The 23,865-nt window shown below is 43.7% G+C and overlaps 1 protein-coding gene across 1 annotated transcript in view; it reads left to right on the top strand.

The window, feature by feature from the left end:
* LOC146856812 (uncharacterized) overlaps positions 1 to 23,865 on the top strand; it is a 1,211,343-nt gene that overhangs the window by 326,816 nt on the left and 860,662 nt on the right. Inside the window, exon 14 of the mRNA XM_085646995.1 lies at positions 20,144 to 20,289. Coding sequence (XP_085503121.1) covers positions 20,144 to 20,289 — 146 coding nt within the window. The remainder of the gene's footprint in view (positions 1 to 20,143; positions 20,290 to 23,865) is intronic.

Raw genomic sequence — 23,865 nt, forward strand, 5'->3', positions numbered from 1 at the left:
GGGCACAGCCACTTTGACCCTGAAAGTGTTGCTCTCACACCTGGAAAAGAGAATTGCCAAATGCATCTATGCTTGAAGGTCCCAGCATGACTGTCCAAAGACTGATGAAATGACTGGTCTGGGCCTGCTTAATCCTCAAGGCCCACCCGCACCGAGCAATCATCAGAGTCTCGAACGAGCCTACAACAGAGTCATGACCTCTTTGAGATTGCCAGCTGCTCGCCTAGAATGAAACAGGTGCATGTCATGCGGGAAGGCCCCACTCACTCTTTGTGAGCCCCAGCTGCAGGAAGCTTCAAGACGTCCGAGCCACTCAACCATAGACAGGTGAGAAACATAGTGCCCTTAGGACTGCATCATCAGAGAAGTACAAAGAGAATACTTCACGTGTACTAGAGACTATACCACATAAGCACAGAGAATCCTGAGACCGCGATGAAGAGAGGAAGGAGCGTGTTAAGTTCCTAGAGAGCGGTGGGTGAGTCTCACTTTGAAGCATGAGAGAATCACCCCTAGTCTGGTATTCTTGCATTATTGTAGTGTGTAGTATTTTGCTTTCTATGTAATAAAGTGCTTGTCTTTTATAAAGAGAACTACATGGCTAGGCAGTTATCTCACTGTGCTGCTGGGGGTGGTGTTGACTGTTGAGCCCAAGTAAACCCACATAAACATTCTTGAGAAGTCTGTGACTGCTTGTCATCATTGTCATTGAGAATCAATTGCTGAAAGGGATGTACTTGGCCATGTTTGCAGAGCCATAGTGTGAGAGGCCCTAGAACAGCTGAGGCAAACAATCCGAGCTGTCACGGCTGGGCCCTAGCCTACCTGGCCAGTGCCCTCCCAAATGGGTCTGACACTTCTGATGTCAGTCTTGGCTGATGCTGCTTTGGTGATGTATTTATAAACACAACGGTCACTTCCCCATGCACCACCATCTTCCCTTAATCACGCACATAATGAAAGGATATGGCAAAGTGAGGGGATACAGTCTGGAGAGATACGCACACTAGGCCTCATCAACCTCTAGTTAGACAGCCACAGATTAAAGTTGCGGACGCACACCTCTAATTAATATTGCCCATGTGTCAGAACCTCAATCAGAGGGCCATGGGATAAACAGGGGTTTCTGGGCCCAACCATGGGGTGCGAGGCTTTTACCCCTTATGTCCCGGGGCCCAACCTACTATGGGTCCTAAGCAACTGGGCCAAGTACCCATTTAGCATTTGACTCTCAGTGGTAGCAGAGGATGAGCACCTCAAGGCTTCTTGGGGGTTGGTTGGGTGGACGGGAGATAGGTTGACAAACAGACTCGCAACTCAAAATATGTGCAGCTGGAGCAATACATGATTTTCCTGTTAAATACCTGCTTTTATGAGGTCAGGACTGTAGTGTCTCATAAACAGGTCCCTGTTTCCCACTCCCCTCAAGCTTATAGTAGTGGTTATTGGGGAATAACCACTATAGGCAAAATTTAGGTTAATCCCCACTAATAGTCTGAGTCTCAGGAGTCCAAATCTGGCTCCATATTAAAGTCAAAAATGTTGTAGCACCGCAGCGCTATCTGGCAAGCAAGATCCCCTGTGACTGGCTGGTCCAAAAGTACTCTTACATGCACTATCAGGATCCGAGGTCCTGGAATCTCTGAGCGCGCTCCCTCTGTGGGCGCTGGAGCTGCAGCAGCTGTCTCGGGTAAATCTTTCTCGCACAGCCCAGACCGGCTGCACTTGGCTGGCCTTGAGTTCTCCAACACGCGCTTCTGCAGTGGCAGCAGAAGGGGGCTTCAAGCAGCTCCTCTAAGTTGGAAAAGGTCTTCAGTTCTTCCCACCAGTAGTGTGGGGCACAAAGATCCTGGCACTGGTCCTCAGTCATGGCTCCTGCCTGCTATGATCACCACAGCAACTGTTGTGTGCAGATTTAGATTCCGTATATAGGTTTCCCGATTTAGGCCCTTATATAGGTACAATTCACATTGCCCTTATTTGGACATAGAAATCCGGCCCTTATTTAGACATTGTCCGTACAAACCAAATACAGGCATGGCCACCTACATCCGTCCATCCACGTCACAATGAATTCTTGGAAAACCAGACCCTTAAGCCAAGAACTCATTAAGTATGCATGAACATCTAATCCTTAGGGGTTCATTCATGACGTTCCTCTGCCCGACTTTTATGTCAATACTGGCATTCCTAGACACCTTCAAGGTATAAATATACCAGCACTTGCCCTGGCAAATTGCGGTTCCCGGAGGATTCGATCCAACCGAGACTACGCGGTTCGCCACGGCAAGTTCGGAAGGAGATCGAGTTCCAGCCTGATGCACTGACCTGATGCTGCCATCCTCCTTGCAGAGAATCCAGCTCCAGTGCTCTCTGACTTCCCTTGCGGGGGGTTAGACTATCGAGTCAAGAAAATAGATTCCAACCTCTCTCATTCTAAGGTATGGAGCTGACTAGAACTTAGAGAAACTTTTGGTAACTCTTGGCTAAACTAAAATATAGCTAGCTATACTTTAGAAATGGCACCTACTTCAAACCTCATACTGCACTTAGGTTAGGTACACTGGGGTAGAACAATTTAGAAGCATCAGATGAGTATCACATTTTAGCTTATGTTATTTATGTATGTATTTTGATTAATATATGTCATAGCTCTAAACCATGCAATTGCAGTATTGTTTTATCTTACTGCTAACCTCGTACATATTGTACTTCGCAGTCTGTCTTACGATTGTAGCAATTTATATCTCTTGCATGAGAAATAAGACTGTTCAATAAACCTTTTTATTGAAACGCCTGTCTCTTTATTTCTGTGCAAATCTGTAGAAGCGAAGCATGCACGATTGACTTGAGTGAAACTGTTATCTATTGTTTCCACGATTCTGAGACTGTTCCGATTCTAAAAGGAAACAAAGTTGTCATGTTTATGCAGTTGTCAGAGACTAATCCCTTCTTGTATATTCGAGAAGTTTCTAGTGACCTTTGAGTTAGCTGGCACACACGAGTAATTAAGTGTAATATACTCGATAGAGACATACTGACCGTAGTCCTATGTCAAATCCATACTGTATGGTTTTCCAATGCGCAGAGCCTAAAACAGATATAGGAACTACACTGCATGGCACCCAACAGTTTGGTAAGGCACTCATTTAACACTAGATACTGAAGTAACTCAGTCGTGCTTTTCTCAGAGACCCTCTACTCATAAAACTCCATAAGACGTCTGGAGTGGGTAAGGATAATATCCGCCATGGCTGAGTAGGACGAAAGTCCTATGTATTAGCTGTTTGGTTTTGTTCAACGTTGAAGGATACAGTGTTCCAAAATATTGTGCACCTTATCTTTGTTTCCTTGAAACTTGCTCTGCAATTTTTCATGAAACAATGTCCGACACCGGAGATGTTGTCGTCGACAACGGTACAGCTGCGGCTGACCTTACAGGTCTTAATGAAGACGAGGTGGGTGTTATAAACATCCCACCAAATTTAAAGAGAGCCATCACTCTAAAACGTATAAAACATGGTCTGACACCAAGAGGTGGTAGAGCAGTTTTTGTGATAGAGGCACATGAATCTCACCAGACAGAGGTATTCTATTCATGGATAGTATTCCCAGAATTAAATCCAGTAACACATATGTTTCACTTCTACAAAGAAGATCATCCACCTGAGGAATATGTTCCTTTCGACCAGTACGAATTTATAATTTATACTGACGGATCTGCACAGCCCGCTACGGGGAGTAAACAAGCTTACAGCGCAGCGTGTGTTATCGTTAAAGGTCGCATGCGAGATGGCAAATTCAGACCAATGGTCACAAAAACCCAATCTCTAGGAGATTGTACAGCTCAGCGAGCTGAACTACAAGCATTTAAGATGGCACTTGAAAATACAGATCGCGAATTCCCCACACTTATAGTGTGCGATTCTTTTTACTGTGTTCAATCTTACAATGAATATTTACAGAATTGGATTCAAAATGGTTTCAAAGATGCAAAAGGTGGCACAATCAAGCACAAATTGCTTTGGGAACAAGTAGTTCAGTTTCAAAACGGACCACAGAACACTCACGTGATAAACACGCTGAGTCACCAACGTGATGGCGTTCACGTTGAAGGGAATTCATTGGCTGATGAAGCCGCGAAAGGGGCTGTGCAAACGGTTTCCGTAGCTGCAATCATTCGTTCAAAAACGAAAGTAGACAGCGAAATAATGCTGGCGGTCAATGCATCAAGCAAATGCAGCGGTGCGGCATTACCTAAAAAGTTTCCACTCAAATACTCATATATAATTGATGCGAATGGCGTTCCGTTTGCTCAAATCCCTGGAGTGGGGTATAGAGTAATACCAAACATGGAACGAAGAGCAGCTTTGATTTACGAAGCACATCTGGGAGAGGGTCTGACACATCAGGGGATCTCTAAAACAATTTTAGAACTAAAAGAGATGTACTGGTGGCCAGGAATGAATACACTGATTCATATCTTCATCAATAACTGCATAGACTGCAATAGAGATCGCAGTAAAGAACGCCACCAGATACCTGACTACAACATAGCCAGCCCAGTGCAGACACCATTTTTAGACAGCATTAGACTAACTACGTGCAGGCATCCTCTTGGACAAATGCAGTCCCACAAACACTAAATCTAGGTTCCTATGGATGTGGCCTCAGCGCTCGGCTGACACTCAAACTGTTATAAAAGATTTGCGAGTCTTTATCGGCACATACGCAATAGGCACACTACATTCTGATTAGGGTCCTGCGTTTAGCTCTAGGGCTTATAAAGAAGCCATGGCCAGTCTGGGTGTAGCATTGCGGTGTTCTTCTCCATTCCATCCTGAGGGAAATTCTTTTGTGGAAAGAAAAAAATGGGACATAAAGCAGTCTATAACAGCTAGGGTATTAGGTCCGGGTGATGGGTGGGTCAAACATTTAGATGGGGTCCAGCGCGCAATAAACAACTTGCCAAGAAGTTCTCTAGGGGGTGTCACTCCATATGAGGTCCTGTTTGGGACTAGAATGTTTCTTCCGGACTTAGATATGAAAGGCACAGTGGTGGAAAACAAACAATTTGATATCAAAGATCGTTTGGCTGTTTTACAGGACTTAAATGAACTAAGAAAGCAACAAAGCAACGTGGTCCTGAAGCCAACCACCACTGAGAAAAATCCAGCCATCCCAGCAAGGCCTGTCTGGATCCCAAAGCTTGGGGATCTAGTCAGAGAAAAGATCACGGATAAGAAGGAATTTGGGCCTTCATACAGACAACCAGTACCTGTCCTAGCAACCCACGGATCAAGAACAGTATTTTTGCCGCCCCTTGCTGGTAAAAAGGAGAAAAGATTTGTGTCCATCGACCTGATCAAACCACACTATGTGGACGATACTGAACAGAAGGCCAAGTGGACTCCGCCAATGTAGCAGGCGCACTCCTCTAGCTACAATCCAAGAGGTTCAAACTGAGAGACTCATCACCTTTGAAGATTCGACAGTAAGAGATAGAGGACTAAGCAACAATGATATGGACCTTGTACCTCTTGAGACCCAAATAACAGTTCGTCCAGATACACCTGTTTACAACGAAGTAACAAGTGATCAACTGGTTCCAGCAATTTCATCAAATACGGAAGCAATTCCAACCATTGACAGAACTGCTTCTGGCTATTTCATGAACTTTGATACGTTTTCTAAGGATCTCAGCGAGCCTGAAACGACGCCAGTACAAAGAACTTTCAAAGAACAAGCAACAGACTTTTTTCATCTACTGGAAAAAACTTATCTGGTTTCACCATGGATTGAAGTATGGATTGTTTTGTGAATATGCTTCTTTCTACTTTGGTTAGCTCTGGTAATAACTCTGGGTATGCTGATTTATGGACGATATATTCAAATGGACAAAGCAAGTGAAAGAGTGAACTTACTTCTCCAGCCACACAAATCATCCCATCGTGAAGCAAGAGACTTGTCAGCAGTGAACATCACAGCGATTCCTATACCTGATGGAATAGTTTGGGACAAAACCGAATATGACATTTTTGGCCCGTCGGAGCTTTCGAAGATTCCACATTAATTTAAAATTTCATTAAGTGACTTTATTACCTCCAGTACCTTTTCTGATGATTGGGATTTCGAGACTGTTAATAATATGATGTCTGATCTAGATATGTCAACTGCATTTACTAATAATGAATATTTACAAGGTTCATCAGACTATGAACAACTGTATTGTTATAACCACTATGGTCATCATTTCTTGCATAAATCTGCAACACCTAGAGATGTATTTATGCATAACCAATGGGAACATTGTCCTACGCCACCAAAGGGTAGCTCGAAAACATTTGCAATGAAATTTCCATATTTTTCAGGGTTTAATATCTCGAATGCAGAGAGACTTTACTTTAAGAATGTTAACAAGACAGGAATGAAAAATATGTTAACGAATACCAAACAGATTTATTCTACAGCCTTTATTGCCCAACTGTCTAGACAGGGTTATGACTTTTGGAAAGACAACATTAAGACGAAAACAGTCTGGGGTACTAAAGATTGGCAAGTACAGGGAATAGAAGCTTTGTTTAGAGCCTATATTATCCCTCGGCAAATTATGTTTTTGAACGAAACTGTCCAACAAACATCATGCCTTGGAATAGCCAAGATAAAAGACATGAACACTCTGTCTATACCTGCACCTACAAGTGAAAGCACTACAAAGGGGGAGATCGACGTACATACTATTTTGAATAATAACAGATCAGATCCTGAATGGAAAAAATGGTTGCTCTGGCCCTTAGACACAAACAACTGTCAAGATAGATTCCTGAACAAAACACAAGGTTTTACCTTTCATAGGCCAGACCCATGTTATGTCCAAAGACAGCGTCCGGGGGTAGTAACAACTTACAGTGTAGGGAAACTCTGCCTTGATTGGCTACAGAAAGCTACACTAGAGGATGTAAAACAACACTTAACTTTACTTCAAGAAGGCGCAGACCTTAGGGAATTCTTGCTAGGACCAAGAAAACCACGTTAAAAACGTTTCATATATGCCGGTATCTATGCTGCTTATCAATGAAGCATGGAAGGTCACCCAAGCAGAGACTGCAGAACAAATACGAGAAATTCATCGTATTAATTTAGAGAAATCTCTCTCTGTAGTAGACAATGGGTTAACGACTCTGTTGTCCAGGATCGATTCTTTGGACAGCATTGTATCCTCTGTCATAGGCATCATGGAACAAGACTTGGTCATGTTGCAACATGGTCAGTCGCAGCTACGTTCTATCATGCTATTAGGCTGGACGCTTCCAAACATGCGTTCTGGCTATGTGCCTTGGCGTTTAATCAATACTACGTCACTGTTTGCAGAATTCAATCTCACTGATAGACAGATCAAACTGGCACAAAGGGGAGCAGAATATACGGCGCTGAGGTTTGAAAAACTGGAGAAATTACCATTCACAGTGGCAGAAAAACCAGCTACTGAGTGGATCATACATGGTAAGATTACTCTGCCTGTTACGACTTTCCATTTTCAGTATTGCCTAAAAAATATACCAGCAGGCATATATGAAAGGTTGGGTAAAGAATACATCAAGACATCCTGGAATTTACCTTACATACACAGAAGTTGGGGTGGGGGACGTGAAGTGTTTCTTAGCGGTGAAAACTGTGAACACGCACTAAGCGGTTCTCTCCTTTGTCAGGGTATTAACTTACACAGGGCCTGTGACGGTTCCACTAAAACTTATCCTGCCACCTGCACGGTTCACCGGCAGCAGTGATAAATCCAATCTTTGGTCAACTTTCCAATGGGAGTTGCATTATGTTGAATGATCACAGCTGCTGTGGCATGCTGCCAGGTATCCCATATCTAGTAACGGTTACATCCAGGGTCACTTGCTGTATGCAAGTCTTGTTTCCCCAAATAGACATAGTCAGGGAGTCGCCTTTATGGCCTTCACTGAATATCTATTCTATAAGAGTTGATACTCTAAGCAGAATGAAAGCCATTGTTTTACAAAAAACTGTGCCTTTGACCTCTGCCAAAGAAACCTATGATCTCCAAGTTGCAAGGACTTCTGCGGAGATACATACCCTTTTGTAAACAAACTGCCCTGTGCATTTCTCAGAAAAGTTAGGTCGTATCTTAACCCCTACCCTGCTCATGACGGAACCACTCCATCATGAGCCACGGTCGCCGTGTGCTCATGACGGAGTGGTTCTGTCATGCCGTGGCCGTTGGCGGCCGCTCCTCCCACGCTGCGCTGATTCCCCGCCTGTGCGGGCGATTAGCGCAGTGGGCGGAGTCATGACGGAACCACTCCGTCATGAGCACAGCTCAACCGTGGCTCATGACGGAGTGGCTCCGTCATGAGCACAGCGCCACCGCGCTGCCCCCAAACCCCCCCCCCCCCAGCGCTGCAGCGGAATTCCCGCCGCAGCGAAGGGGTTAAACATGTCTGATACGAGCGGTATTGTACATGTATTTAAGAACGTGTGTGCAGGACTGTTAGCACCTTTTCAAGCAGTCCTCTGAATTTTTCCAAACTTCGTGCACTCTGTGTTTGGCGGACTGCCGCTCCTTTTAGCACTCGTTGCAGGGATACTATTTTTGCTCCTATTGCTACGATATGGCAAGCCAAATCACCAGCGACACCCAGTTCACCATGGAAAGAACCCTATTGGAGATGAAGTGTCGTGAGCGCATCGTCCAAATTCTGGGTTTACCTCGTCTACGAGAATTAAACACCACTTGGTTTCTGTCATTCAGACCCATTTGGCAAGATTGCATCTTACCTGTTCTACGTTGCCTGCTATGCGGTGCAGTATGCGTGCTGGACATTTGTCTGACACTCCCATCAGTCATGCCTACAGATATCTATACTCTGCTGGACCCGATAACGGCCAATGGTATGTGTTGTCCCCAGCGTCTACCAATCCTGATGGCGGCATTCATTGAGAGCTCACAGACGCAACATGCTATTGCTGCGGTACGAGAGGAAACACCAGGCACGCAGGTAACATCCAATCCGGACATTGCTGATGCTTCCCATGCTGAAGGCGATAGTTCGCATCTATGTGCTGTTGATCTTCTACACGTGGTATTCCAACTCTCACCCACTATGGTAGACGACTTGTTCTATACAGGATTAGAAAACTTTATGTTTTCTCCATCCCCACACACTGACTTTTGATTCAAGCACACAGTGTTCCGGAGAGACTCTGAATTTGGCGTTCATTCTTTTTCAAACGTAATACTGACTTTGGAACTTTTTCTATGATTATATATTTTTCTTTTCTCTCTTCCCGTCCTAAAATTTTTATTTTTCGGCACAGTAATCTGCTTATAGTAGAACTATTCATAGAGAACAGAATTCTTTGATAACACTTCCAGGGACAGTATGCCACCTTGTCATAAATAACAAAATGACTTGTGTAACCTGACATGAAATGGTCTTGGCCCCTTTTTTCTTCTGTATTTACGAGCCATTTCATCACGTATATATTTTGGTTCATTCATTTAGCATTCCAATGTGATACTATGCTTAGAATGGAACATTGCCTTTAATATGTACAACACTTTATGCATAGCAATGGTTTTGTAATGTATTTTTAGGACATATGTTTCAGATATGTTTTTAGCTTATTTTAGCAAACTCATGCGATACTCTGTTTTAAGATATGTTTAGAACGTTTAGGAGTAAGTAACGTTGTTCATACAAAACTGGAGTGGGTGTTGTGTGCAGCTTTAGATTCCGTATATAGGTTTCCCGATTTATGCCCTTATATAGGTACAATTCACATTGCCCTTATTTGGACATAGAAATCCGGCCCTTATTTAGACATTGTCCGTACAAACCAAATACAGGCATGGCCACCTACATCCGTCCATCCACGTCACAACAAATTCTTGGGAAACCAGACCCTTTAGCCTTTAGGAATTTCCCTCAGCTTGAATATTGATTTCTCCAAGAACTCATTAAGTATGCATGAACATCTACTCCTTAGGGGTTCATTCATGACGTTCCTCTGCCTGACTTTTACGTCAATACTGGCATCCCTAGACACCTTCAAGGTATAAATATACCAGCACTTGCCCTGGCAAATTGTGGTTCCCGGAGGATTCGATCCAACCCAGACTACGCGGTTCGCCATGGCAAGTTCGGAAGGAGATCGAGTTCCAGCCTGATGCACTGACCTGACACTGCCATCCTCCTCGCAGAGAATCCAGCTCCAGTGCTCTCTGACTTCCCTTGCGGGGGGTTAGACTATCGAGTCCAGAAAAGAGATTCCAACCTCTCTCTTTCTAAGGTATGGAGCTGACTAGAACTTAGAGAAACTTTTGGCAACTCTTGGCTAAACTAAAATATAGCTAGCTATACTTTAGAAATGGCACCTACTTCAAACCTCGTACTGTACTTAGGTTAGGTACACTGGGGTAGAACAATTTAGAAGCATCAGATGAGTATCACATTTTAGCTTATGTTATTTATGTATGTATTTTGATTAATATATGTCATAGCTCTAAACCATGCTATTGCAGTATTATTTTATCTTACTGCTAACCTCGTACATATTGTACTTCGCAGTCTGTATTACGTTTGTAGCAATTCATATCTCTTGCCTGAGAAATAAGACTGTTCAATAAACCCTTTTATTGAAACGCCCGTTTCTCTATTTCTGTGCAACTCTGTAGAAACGAAGCATGCACGATTGACTGAGTGAAACTGTTATCTATTGTTTCCACGATTAAGAGACTGTTCCGATTCTAAAAGGAAACAAAGTTGTCATGTTTATGCGGTTGTCAGAGACTAATCCCTTCTTGTATATTCGAGAAGTTTCTAGTGACCTCTGAGTTAGCTGATAGAGACATACTGACCTTAGTCCTATGTCAAATCTATAGTGTATGTTATTCTAATGCGCAGAGCCTATCAGGGATATAGGAACTACACTCCACAACCTTTCAACTCCGATGATGACCCACACAAACCTGCACTTCTTACTTGGTCCCTGTGGCCCCCCTGGCATACGGAGACACTGTCCTTCAACTGCACCCATGCTCTGGGCCGATCAGCACATTGGCAGTCTTTGGGGTGTCCCGCCCCTCCATACAGGGTTACTTACATGACCCTGCACATGGGCTACGGCCCGCTCGACATGACAGCACTGCGGCCCCATCTGGCACCTGGGTCGCCATTTTCACACTGCACGCGGGCGATGAGCATTTGATGCAACAACAATCTCGGCTCGCTTCACAGTGGCCCTCCTCTAGAAAACAGAGGTCACCGGCTTTCGCTGCACATGGGCAATGACACGATCAAAGGAGGCAACCAAAATGCTGTTTCAATATGTGGAGACAGCAAGAGAAGTGGAGGGTCACTCCAAAACGTTGGCAGAAAGGGGAACACTCAGGTGGCCTTTTTACCTAAGGCTATGACTCCCTTCCATGTGGGACAGTCAATCACTTTACCAGCATTTTCTGCTCCTCTTCGCCCCTTGAAAGAGCAGGAGAGGCTCCATTGGTTGGATCTGAAAATGGCTTAAAATGTTTATATTGCTCGTACCAAGTCCCATTGAGTGAACGATCAGCTCTTTTCTGGAGTGAAGCATGGAATTGCTGTGCAGAAGAGAAGGTGGGTACTCCTTTCCATGAGTAACAGCCATCATTGTCCAAGAAACAGCTCTTTGAGGGATTAAGAGCCCATTCCACTAGGGCTAAGGCCCTAAGGCTGCGTTTGGTGCAAGCGTTGCCTGTCCTCCTTATCTCCACGGCTGAAATGTGGTTGTCGGTGCATACGTTTCTCCCACTCCTGATGAACATGTTACTTTGGTAATGCTATTTCTGGAGGATACTCTATCTAACTGTAGATTCCTCATCACAGAATATTCCCTTGTTCCTTTGTAGATCCGAATAATTATTGTCAGCAGTGCTCCTGTGTGCTGGTAGGTGGCATCATGCACACTCACATCAGTTTCTTACCTTTTCTTTTTCCTTGCCTTCAGACAAGGAGCATAAAACAATTGCTGATCACAGTGGGCTGATCTCTAACTTGGGACCTTTTTAGATGTTAAAGAGAGGCCACTCCACAGACTGGATACGTAAGAGGGAAGTTAGTAATTTGAAGTTTGATAGAGTATCCACCTGAAAGAGCATTACCAGAGGCAAGTGACAAGTTTGTCTGTAGTGAGAAAAGCATACTAGCCTTGAATACTGTTGATATTTATTTCATAGTGGTAATTGTGGTTCATCTCCATGAAGAGACAGAGGTTCATTAAAATGTAGAGAGTTGGTGGCACAGTGATGCACTAAAGGTTTATCATAGATAATATGAGCAAGAAAAAAAGCAGAACAATTCTAAAACCTTTTTTTTTTATATTACCAATTATCTAGGTGAAGGTAGATCCCTGGTCTTGTTTCCAACCAACATATAATGTATGGTTGGCAGAGAGTTTAGAGATGTATGGAAACATACATCGCTCCAATTGAATGTGGAGTCCAAGGTTTTTTTTTCTTTCACATTTTTTTGGGAGTTTATAGGCATGTCTGCTCTGCCGTCAACAGTTTTCAAACCATGTCAATCAGACCAGACTATATATATCAGTTGCAGACATGCATGACGTCTGCCTGTTGTGCCTCATAGGAAAAATGACTTCAGGTTCTGTGACAAATTCTCCATGACGAACCTTAAAGACACCAGGGAGAGGAAAGCCAATCTTAATGTCACCTAGCACAAGAATCGAAGTCAATCCTAGTGGAGTTCCCTGAGCCATTGTCGATGCTACAGCAAGTTGTTGCCTTCAAAGAGACCATGCTGTATATTTTCAAATTCATGCCAGCTTTCCTCTGCTGTTTTTTGAACCCACCATGCTCCTTGTTAAACTTATATGGGCAAGTTCTTTTCCATGGCTGAGTAACCCAGCACTGCCCACAATGTGTCCATGATGTGATCCTTCACACAGATGCAATTGACAGAGATCACGGCTAGGTTAATCCCATACCAAGGAAGTGCCTCTATGCCAGTGTCTTGACTTCTGAGCACAGGCTCATGCAAAAACCAAAGGAAATGATGGACGGAGTGTTGAACATTGCAAGCACTCACCCCCAGTCAACTGATCTGGGTTTAATCCATCACCGTTCTTTAGCCCACTCTGCCACCCCAGTTCAGACATGGCCATATGCAAATCAGTCTGACCCTGTGCCTCATGGGAACAGTCCAGCCCGAACTGCCAAGCCATGTCTTCCCTGGACCGGAAACAAGCTTCCTAGGACCGGTTTCTGGCATTTCAGCCGTCTTCAGCCAGGCTTGCTTGAATCCAGTGGCAAAGTGAGCAAGGGACTCACGTCTGAGCATACCCTGCCAACTTATGGCGAACAAAGCAAAAACCAAAGGAAATGATGGACGGAGTGTTGAACATTGCAAGCACTCACCCCCAGTCAACTGATCTGCGGTGATGGATTAAACCCAGATCTGTTGACTGGGTGTGAGTGTTTGATTGGTTCTGATGCTCTGTCCATCACCACCCCCTTTTGTACCGCTTTGTTCGCCATAAATTGGCAGGGTATGCTCAGACGTGAGTCCCTTGCTCACTTTGCCACTGGATTCAAGCAAGCCTGGCTGAAGACGGCTGAAATGCCAGAAACCGGTCCTAGGAAGCTTGTTTCCGGTCCAGGGAAGACATGGCTTGGCAGTTCGGGCTGGACTGTTCCCATGAGGCACAGGGTCAGACTGATTTGCATATGGCCATGTCTGAACTGGGGTGGCAGAGTGGGCTAAAGAACGGTGATGGATTAAACCCAGATCAGTTGACTGGGGGTGAGTGCTTGCAATGTTCAACACTCCGTCCATCATTTCCTTTGGTTTTTGCTTTGTTCGCCATAAGTTGGCAGGGTATGCTCAGACGTGAGTCCCTTGCTCACTTTGCCACTGGATTCAAGCAAGCCTGGCTGAAGACGGCTGAAATGCCAGAAACCGGTCCTAGGAAGCTTGTTTCCGGTCCAGGGAAGACATGGCTTGGCAGTTCGGGCTGGACTGTTCCCATGAGGCACAGGATCAGACTGATTTGCATATGGCCATGTCTGAACTGGGGTGGCAGAGTGGGCTAAAGAACGGTGATGGATTAAACCCAGATCAGTTGACTGGGGGTGAGTGCTTGCAATGTTCAACACTCCGTCCATAATTTCCTTTGGTTTTTGCTTTGTTCGCCATAAGTTGGCAGGGTATGCTCAGACTTGAGTCCCTTGCTCACTTTGCCACTGGATTCAAGCAAGCCTGGCTGAAGACGGCTGAAATGCCAGAAACCGGTCCTAGGAAGCTTGTTTCCGGTCCAGGGAAAACATGGCTTGGCAGTTTGGGCTGGACTGTTCCCATGAGGCACAGGGTCAGACTGATTTGCATATGGCCATGTCTGAACTGGGGTGGCAGAGTGAGCTAAAGAACGGTGATGGATTAAACCCAGATCAGTTGACTGGGGGTGAGTGCTTGCAATGTTCAACACTCCGTCCATCATTTCCTTTGGTTTTTGCACAGGCTCATGTAACCAATTTATTTGGTGGAAATTTAGGGGTTGATTATGGTGACGGTGGGACCACCACTGACGGCTCATCGGTGGCGGTCCCACCGCCATCATTGCCATGATATTCACACACCATATTTCAATGGCGGGCCTATAGGTGGCGGTTGGAAAGACCGACTGCCACGCATCCGACGGGCTCCTTGAGCTCACGGGTGGGGCAGAGTGGGTTGTATTCTCTACCATGGTGGAAGTGCCTGCCAGGCAACGCTGTAAGGATATCAATGTCCCTTTCTGCCCGCCTTTTCATAGCAGTTAACCTGCCATGAGAAGGTAGGTGGAAAGTGACTTTGGGAGCCTGTAGCGGGTCCCCCTTCCCCCTGTCCATCCAATATGGGCACTGGGGGGCACCTATGGTGTTCCCCTACATATCCCTGCACCATTTGGCAGGCACCGCATGGTGCCTGCTTTGTAGTGCAGGGATATGTCAGGTGTCCCTATTTTGCCCTGCGGCGGGTGCTGATGCAGTGCAAAGTATAGGCATTGCGACCACCGTGGTGGCGGTTGCATCATAATGCCTATGTCGGGACCGCTGACAGCCTTTTGGACGGTCCCTTGTCCGATAGCGTCCACCCGACATCTTAATCACACCCCTAGTGTCCAGAAGAAGTGTTTGGAGAAATCTATGGTCTCACGTTGTGGACATCAAAGGCACCCACTCCTCCTTTGACACTGGTCCATGCCTCTATTTCTCTCGCACAGAGCCTTCACTCTACTGCTGCACCATCTAATTCAGACCTTGCTATGTCCTCTTCCATCAGTGGTACAAGTTCTAGATCCATTTTCAGCTCTTTTCCCCTGACTGAGCTAGAGTTTGCTATATGTCATGTTATACCATAACCAATTGTATGCATAAGTAGAGAATGACACCCCAGTGATCCCTGTGCCCCTGCAGTGCCATTTGTAAAGAAAGGAGGCAGGCTTTCAGTCATAACATACATTCAGCCAGTCCAGCATGATGATTATGGCGAAGAACAGGCAGACCATGTTCTTTCTCTCTCTCTCACTCTTTTATTACAGTGAAGCTGATTTGCACTTTGACGGAAAAATTGTAAGTGTCTCGGTTACTTCCACTGACTTTGCCCTGTCTCGACTTTGGCGTCACCAATGGAAGAAAGTCGGTCATTTGTATTGGTGGTGGTCTGGAAGGAAACAAATCCTTTGGGCCTGCTACCCCCACTTAGGGCCTGATTTAGATCTCGGCAGAAAGGTTTCTCCATAATAAGGCTGACAGATGTCCCATAGGATATAATGAAATTTATATTTTGGCAGACGTCATATCTGTCACCATTGTGACTGAGTAACCAGTCTGCCGAGATCTAAATCAGGCCCTAAGGCTAATCACCTGATGGAGATTTTGCAATGTGTCCCTTCCACTTCGAAACATTTATTATCAATAAACGGGGTTTTGGCTGACCTAATCAAACCATTTTCCGATTCAGCACTGAAGCATCTTATCTCAAGTCACCACAGACTAGCACGTAGTTAGTTGCCGATGCACTAACCTTCTCCATAGAGACTTGTGGTGCAAGCCTCCCTTGTAGGGTCAATACCAAAAGCGTGATTTAGCATTTCATAAACGGGTTACTCTGTCACAAATGCGATGGATATCTCGTCTGCTGTATTACAAGAGCCACAGCACATAATGCACTTTAAATGCGGCGGACAGGATATCTGTCACATTTGTGTTGGAGTAACCCATCCTCCAAACATTTAGGTCAGGTCCTAAGTCTTTCCCTTCCACTCCACTGGACGGAGGCTAAAAATAATTAATAATTCATAATTCAGGATTTGTAAAGCAAAGCAAATCACCCGTGAGGGTCTCAAGGAGTTGAATTGTAGGCACAGGGAGATTGTGAATTGCCCAGAATCACAGGATGTTGATGTTGACGCCGAGACTCGGACCTTGTTCCCAGCAGCTCTGTAGTCGGCAGCTCAGGCTATTACGCCACATACTCTCCCCTTATTGATGCTGTTGTGAACAAAGTTGTTCCTTGAGCAGTCTTTCATTGTGCTCATTCAGCACCATATGTCTCTTGGGCACTACTATCACTCTCTGTGGGACATGATGCACAAAGTTTAGCCCAGGTTGCCTAAGGACATGCATGCTGCTTTCAAACAAATGGCCTAGGATGGACAAGACACAGCCAATCAAATTCTTCACTCAAGCCTAGAATCTGGCATAGAGTCCGTAACTTGTGCTGTGGAAAACAGTGTTATTATTAGACTCGATTCTGAAATGAGCTCCACAAGTTTCACATAGGTATTATGGTGTTATTGATTAATATGCCATTTTCTTGGGCTATCTTTTTTGGTGATAAGGTCAATGCAACTTTGAAGAACTTGGTATGGGCCACCAATTCTCTCAGCAGTATAGCAATTTCAGAGGTAACTCTAGAGACCTCATGGTTCGCCAGCAACAACCTTCTCAGCCATACAGGACAGACATTTTGTGACGATAGGGGCAGAAGCAACGCCAAAGGACATGGACAGCATCCACGGCATTAAACCACTGTTTCCTCTTCTCTATGCAATGTTTACAAGGAGTTTCTTCAAAATATTGAATCAAAAATAATCGTGGCCAGAATATCGTAATGTCAAAAATATTGTCAGACTTAACATTCAAATGTAAGAATATTGTTAGTTTAGGTTTTACATTTTTTTTTATTTATAGAATATCATTTTATGTAGTGTTTAAAATATCGTTTTTTAATTAACTTGATAATTAATATATATTTTAGTATTAAATAATATTAATATTATAATAATATTGTTGTTTAATGTATTTAACATAGTTCCTAAGCTTCTATTTAAAATGTAATTTGAAATGGCAAATTTAGAAGCAGGTTGTTCGGGTAGTGGGAGATTAGGGTGGGAAGTTTTTTAAAATGTAAATGTTTTATTATTCATAATAATTTTTTATGTAATTTAATTAAACTGCTGATACATTATGTGAATTATTTAACTGAGTAATCATTAAAATAATGTTCTAGTTAATTGTTGATCAGTTTAAGTATTACTCTGTGTTAAATAATTGAATAATAGTTATGAAGTATTTAATTGTTATTCAACAAATAATCTTAGATTATTATTGATCCATTTTTAAATTATATTTGTATTAATTTAAATTGTTTGCCAGTGTTTATTTTATACCGTAGTAAGGAGGGAAGTGTTTTATTTTAAAATATTTTACTTGGTTTTTAATTTTTTATTTGTGATATTAAATTTGCATTTTTGACATTTAATTTTATGTGCTATATATTTAATGAATAAATGCATTATTTTAAATAGTTTAGCATTTTGGTTTATATTTAACTATTTTGTTTAAACAATTTATGAGTTGGAATGGTAAATCTGAACCTGCCAAAGTACAACTATTTCCCTACTTTTGCCTATGTTGGAGTGAGAATAGTAAATTGTACGGAACATGTAGAAACCTACTTGCTCTATAGACAGTTGGCAAAAACATTTGTTTTCCTAGCTTCTTTTTCTCTCTAATTTGGATTGTGTAACCATAGCCTTGATATGTTTTAAGATCCTTGTGTTATTTAAAGTTCTGCCTTTGACACAAGAAGCCATTTGAACAAGGAAAGCTGAATAATAAAATGGATATATTTACATATGCCTTTTATATATTTGTAGTTTGACTAAGTATTTAGGTTTTGACACCATTCAGACAAAATACTCTCAGAACCGCATTTCTACCCATTTTAAGTTGACAGGGGTTTCTCTGTAGATGCTATATCTCCTTGCAAGTAGTGTTTCTCATTGCATTACGGCATGGTCAGAAGTGCAAAGTTTAAGCTATTGTTTGATACTCCTAAATCAAAAGCCTCACACAAATTGTAGCATTGGTCTATATTGCAAAAGCATAATTTGCAAATCTATACTCCAAAAGTCAAACTGTCAAAATCTCGATCTTAACCTAATGCTCGAAATGGTTTTTCTTGAGAGCACATGACTAATCGCAATAAGCAACATTTAACTACTGGATTAACAACAAACTTTGGGTTCCGGAGTAGCGTGCTATACACCGTAAATAGCTTCAGTGCCTAGTCAGGGGTAGTAAATGCTATATAAATGCAATTACAGTTGCAATTTATTCCTCCGTGCAACATTTTAGCCTGGAGCCAAACCTACTATTAACTGCTGGCCCCCAAAATTATATATGCCAGAACAGGTACCAGAGAAATAAAATAACCCTGTACTCAAGTAGGTGGGAGGTGAGTTTCAATGTATTTAGGAATTAAATACATTTAATTTTTTTGTAGGAAGATATTTATGTATTGTCGAATTTTGTTGAGACCACATTTTGGAGTATATGGCCCTTATTTAATATTTTGTGGGTTCCAATTGCCATATTTAGATATCTGCACCAGGCAAGCAGAAATCGTGAGCCTGCAGCAAGCCGCCTTCTATGGTTACTCCGCTGAAGGCGCTGGAGCTTTGATACACAGGCGCCATGTTCCATGCACCATCACATCAGAATTTATTGTGTTTTTTAAAACAAACTCCCAAAGGGGGAGCTTGTTATTGAACAAAAATTACTAGGCCAAAATGGTAGTTTGCTCCAGTGCTTAATTTGAAAAAGAATAAGTGCCGGGACCTGCAGTTTTGCTCAGAATACCAAGGCTTGGGAGTCTTGATTCCACTTCATACCTCTTTAATCCCCCGCCAAACCCACCCGTCCCTTTAGTTCACTCATGTTGTGACGTTTTTTCCCTCCTCGTCCTTTCCCCTTAGAGTGTTTTCCATTCTGCTGTTCTGGGTCAAGGTAAATAAGTGCCCGGCCCCCAGAAATGGGTGCCCACCTGCAAACTCTGGCTAAAATTAGGCACTGGCTTGCTTCCATTGTGTTGGGGCCATTTATTTGATTTCCAGTAAGAATGTACGTGTAGATGTCTGCTCTAAATAGTATTGACTTTCTGAGGTAATATGTCATACGCTCAACTATCAGTCTGGCCTTCGGCCAAAGGTTTCTGTCAGCAGAGACCCTGAATGCTTAATTTGTAAAATATTAAGTGCCAGGGCTCTGACTGAGAGGCCACTGCAGCTTTCACCACCCATCGCCCCTGTCATCGCTGCCAAAACAACTACTAACCATCTCTCTCGCATGTAAATACGCCAGTTCGGATTATTCCAGGTCCCCAAAGCTAAAGGAATGTCTGGGGAGGCAGGTATTAGTAATTTGTTTATGTATCTTGTTTTCCTAAACAACTATTATACTGCTCATCTCTAAATTACATGATCAGCGCCACCTTGTGGCAGACTGCCCTAAGTGTGGTGTTGAAAATTAGGTGCCGCTGCCGAGCACCGGAAAACAAGTGCCGGTGCTTAGCACCGCAAAGCTCCGGCTCAAATTAAGCAGTGGTTCTATCTACGTAGAGCAGTGACAACTACGTGTTTGGAAAATAGTGCACAACACCATGTTTGTAGCATAGTACCCTGCCCGCCAGATTCTGAACAAGGCCCTATGTTACAGCAAAAGTTGCTTTTTGCAGTTCATATGATTATGTGGCCCACTTCAAACGGTAAACAATCTGTGCTTTTTATCCCTTCCCTAAAGGCGCAGCGAGCTGTAAATGTCATGCTGGAAACCGAGTCTTCCAGGAATCGGATGGCTCTTGTATCTGCCAAGCAGGCTTCATTTACTACGACGAGAGAGGAAAGATGCTTTCGGATAGCAATGGTGATCTGGACTGCCAACCACAGGTGCGCGCTTAGACCAAATGTAGATTTATGCATTTTCTTCCTGTATCTGATACTCAGGATGGCAAAACGCATCTTCAGAATGTCACTTCAACATTTCACTGGCTTATGCTCTAAGCTGGTTTTGCTACTCAACTAAATGCTAATGGCTTGTCAATAGAAAAAGGGGATTCTTAAATTCATACTTGAATATGTCTCAAGTGTTTGTGTTCTTTGACAGACAGATTTCTTTTCGTTTCACTGCTTTGGTTTACTTTCTTTTCTTCTGAAGTGTATTCTCTCTCCAATGTACACAATGCTTACTTCACACAATCTTTGAATGTAAAAGAAAACACTCTTTCATGCTGGACCTGCTCCTGATACGTTTCTCTACACTTTCTTAGACTCCTTGCAGGTTACATTTGTCCTTTCCTCACCTATCTTTTAATTGTGTTTGTTTGTATTTAAATCTAGTTTTCGCTCGCTCACTCCACTGCAGTGCCCACGGATTTGCTGACTGTTTCTCTAATCACTAGAATATATCCACTCCTCCCTCCTCAACTCACTGTATCCTGTAACCTCCCTCCTCAACTCACTGTATCCTGTAACCTCCATCCTCAACTCACTGTATTCTGTAACCTCCCTCCTCAACTCACTGTATCCTGTGACCTCCCTCCTCAACTCGCTGTATTCTGTAACCTCCCTCCTCAACTCGCTGTATCCTGTAACCTCCCTCCTCAACTCGCTGTATCCTGTAACCTTCCTCCTCAACTTGCTGTATTCTGTAACCTCCCTCCTAAACTCACTGTATCCTGTAACCTCCCTCCTCAACTTGCTGTATCCTGTAACCTCCCTCCTCAACTCACTGTATCTTGTAACCTCCCTCATCAACTCGCTGTATTCTGTAACCTCCCTCCTCAACTCGCTGTATTCTGTAACCTCCCTCCTCAACTCACTGTATCCTGTAACCTCCCTCCTCAACTCACTGTATTCTGTAACCTTCCTCCTCAACTCGCTGTATTCTGTAACCTCCCTCCCTCCTCAACTCGCTGTATTCTGTAACCTCCCTCCTAAACTCGCTGTATTCTGTAACCTCCCCCCTCAACTCGCTGTATCCTGTAACCTCCCTCCTCAACTCGCTGTATCCTGTAACCTCCCTCCTCAACTCGATGTATTCTGTAATCTCCCTGTAACCTCCCTCCTCAACTCGCTGTATTCTGTAACCTCCCTCCTAAACTCACTGTATCCTGTAACCTCCCTCCTCAACTCGCTGTATCCTGTAACCTCCCTCCTCAACTCGCTGTATTCTGTAACCTCCCTCCTCAACTCGCTGTATTCTGTAACCTCCCTCCTCGACTCGCTGTATCCTGTAACCTCCCTCCTCAACTCACTGTATTCTGTAATGAAGAACATGGGTGCTTTCTTGAGGAAACAGGTCAGCAAAGACCTTGCTGGAGACATCCTCTCTATAGGACACCCATCCCATCGCTTGTTTATTCCTCCAACCTACACGTATGTTATTAACATCTACCTTTCTTCTCTCTGTGTTAATCCTGTTGCCCATCTCACGCTATAAGAACGATTCTTGTGCGATGTCTGTGACCTCTCCCAGATCGCCTTGATCGATAAACTGCATTTGATACAGCCTTCTAAGACTCCTCGTAATATCCTTTCTGTCTTTATACATCAGGTGCTGTCTTCGCTTTTGTCCTGCCCTGCTAATCAATATGTCTCTCCGGGCAGTATCTACGACCTCTCTTCTCCTCTGGTTGGGTATCCCTTAGGGATCTGTATTTTTCTTGCTACTTTTCCTCAACTCCACTGTTTAACTAGTGGCTATTTTTCAATATTTTATCTGAGGGTGCGCAGTTGTTTCATCACACAAATTGTAATATTTCTCCCCTCACTAAGAAGGATGAAGTGAAGTTTTGCATATCCTTGCTGTGTATTCCATACAGTCGGACATCGGACTGTAGAGAATATTGTTCCCACAATTGTCATTTAGGGCTGGCAGCCTTGAGTGAGAGGAGAGAAACATGGCGGCTGTCATGTGATGGGCCATATCCGTCCCCACTTGGAGCTCTAGCTTTGTGTCTTCCAGTATCATGCAAGATGTGGATCACCGGGACAAGGTAAGCTTGCAGATGCAGACTACATGGTAGCAGCACTGCAAGATGTAGAAATGTTCTTGCCCCAGCCGGGAGCCCTTTTTCCACAATTTTTAAAGGATTTTCACCAGCTTTGTGCTTATTGAGGCCCGCAAACCTTTAGAAGAAAATGTTTAAAGTTGGCAACCATCAATCTTCACAACTTTGCACAGATTTACTATAATCCCTTTTGCCATTTCTATATTTACAGTAATGGGGTAGGCTGCTAATGCCACAAAAAACGTAGGACTATCTGATCTCACAGAAACAGAAAAATCTTTTCTGTTTTCTGGGAACCATATTCAGCATTAGATGCCTAAGCTTTTTAGAATCAATTTTGGATTTAATTGCTTATATTGGATTAGATCGATCTAAAATATTTCTCTCTTGTTTGTCACTCTACTATCTCTACTATTTATAACTGTGTTAGTCTGTCGAAAGTCGAGCGTCCCCTCATCCACTCCCAATTTCATTCTTTAGATACATAAAGCCTATGCAAAATGTAGGATTTTCCTTTTTTAAAATTTGACCAACTTCGTGACTGTGCAAATGCCACAAAAGATAGGTGCTCTGAGAGATCATCCCCACCCGCAGATCTCTTTTTGACCAAAGGTTTCTCATGCAAAGAAATATTTTTGCAGAGAAAATCACACAAACCTTATTAGAAAGACATGTGGCACGCAGTAAAATTCAATTTTAACAAGAGGACAAACTTTACCAAGTCTCGAAGCCACAAAGTTGTCACTTTTCACAATGTTTCCAGTGAATTAAATGTTTACATTCGTCTACCTAATCCTAACAAAAGAGAACTTATTTTCTCTCCAGCTGGTTGTCCACGTGCTTTCCCAGCTCCAGGCTATTTGTTTTCTTCTCACTTAACCCCTTGCCTGCTCATGACGGAACCACTCCGTCATGAGCCACGGGCGCCGTGTGCTCATGACGGAGTGGTTCCGTCATGCTGCGGCCGCTGCGGCCGCTCCGCACACGCGGCGCTGATTCCCCGCCTGTGCGGGCGAATAATGCAAGTGGGCGGAGTCGTGACGGAACCACTCCGTCATGAGCACAGCGCGCCCGTGGCTCATGACGGAGTGGTTCCGTCACGAGCATGGCGGCGCCGCGCTCACCCCGAACCCCCCCAGCGCCGCGGCAAAATTCGTGCCGCGGCGAAGGGGTTAACTCCTCCTTTTCAGTGTGTGAGGCTGAATCCTGACACTTTTCCACTCTCTTCTCTATATTCTTTTTCACATAGGCTGGCAAACAGGCAGAACCAACAGGAATCCTGTGTCCATATTTTCTTTACATTTCTATTTTTATCACTCTTCTCCCTTCCACTCTGTCAATAACAACAGCTGTTCTATATGCTATGAACAATATAAGGCTAGGTCCACTCATGTGCGTGTCTTTTTGACTATGTGTCTGCCAGTTTTCTGACACATTACAGTTCTTTATATGC

Source organism: Triturus cristatus, chromosome 3_2, assembly GCF_964204655.1.
Source record: "Triturus cristatus chromosome 3_2, aTriCri1.1, whole genome shotgun sequence".
NCBI lineage: Eukaryota > Metazoa > Chordata > Amphibia > Caudata > Salamandridae > Triturus > Triturus cristatus.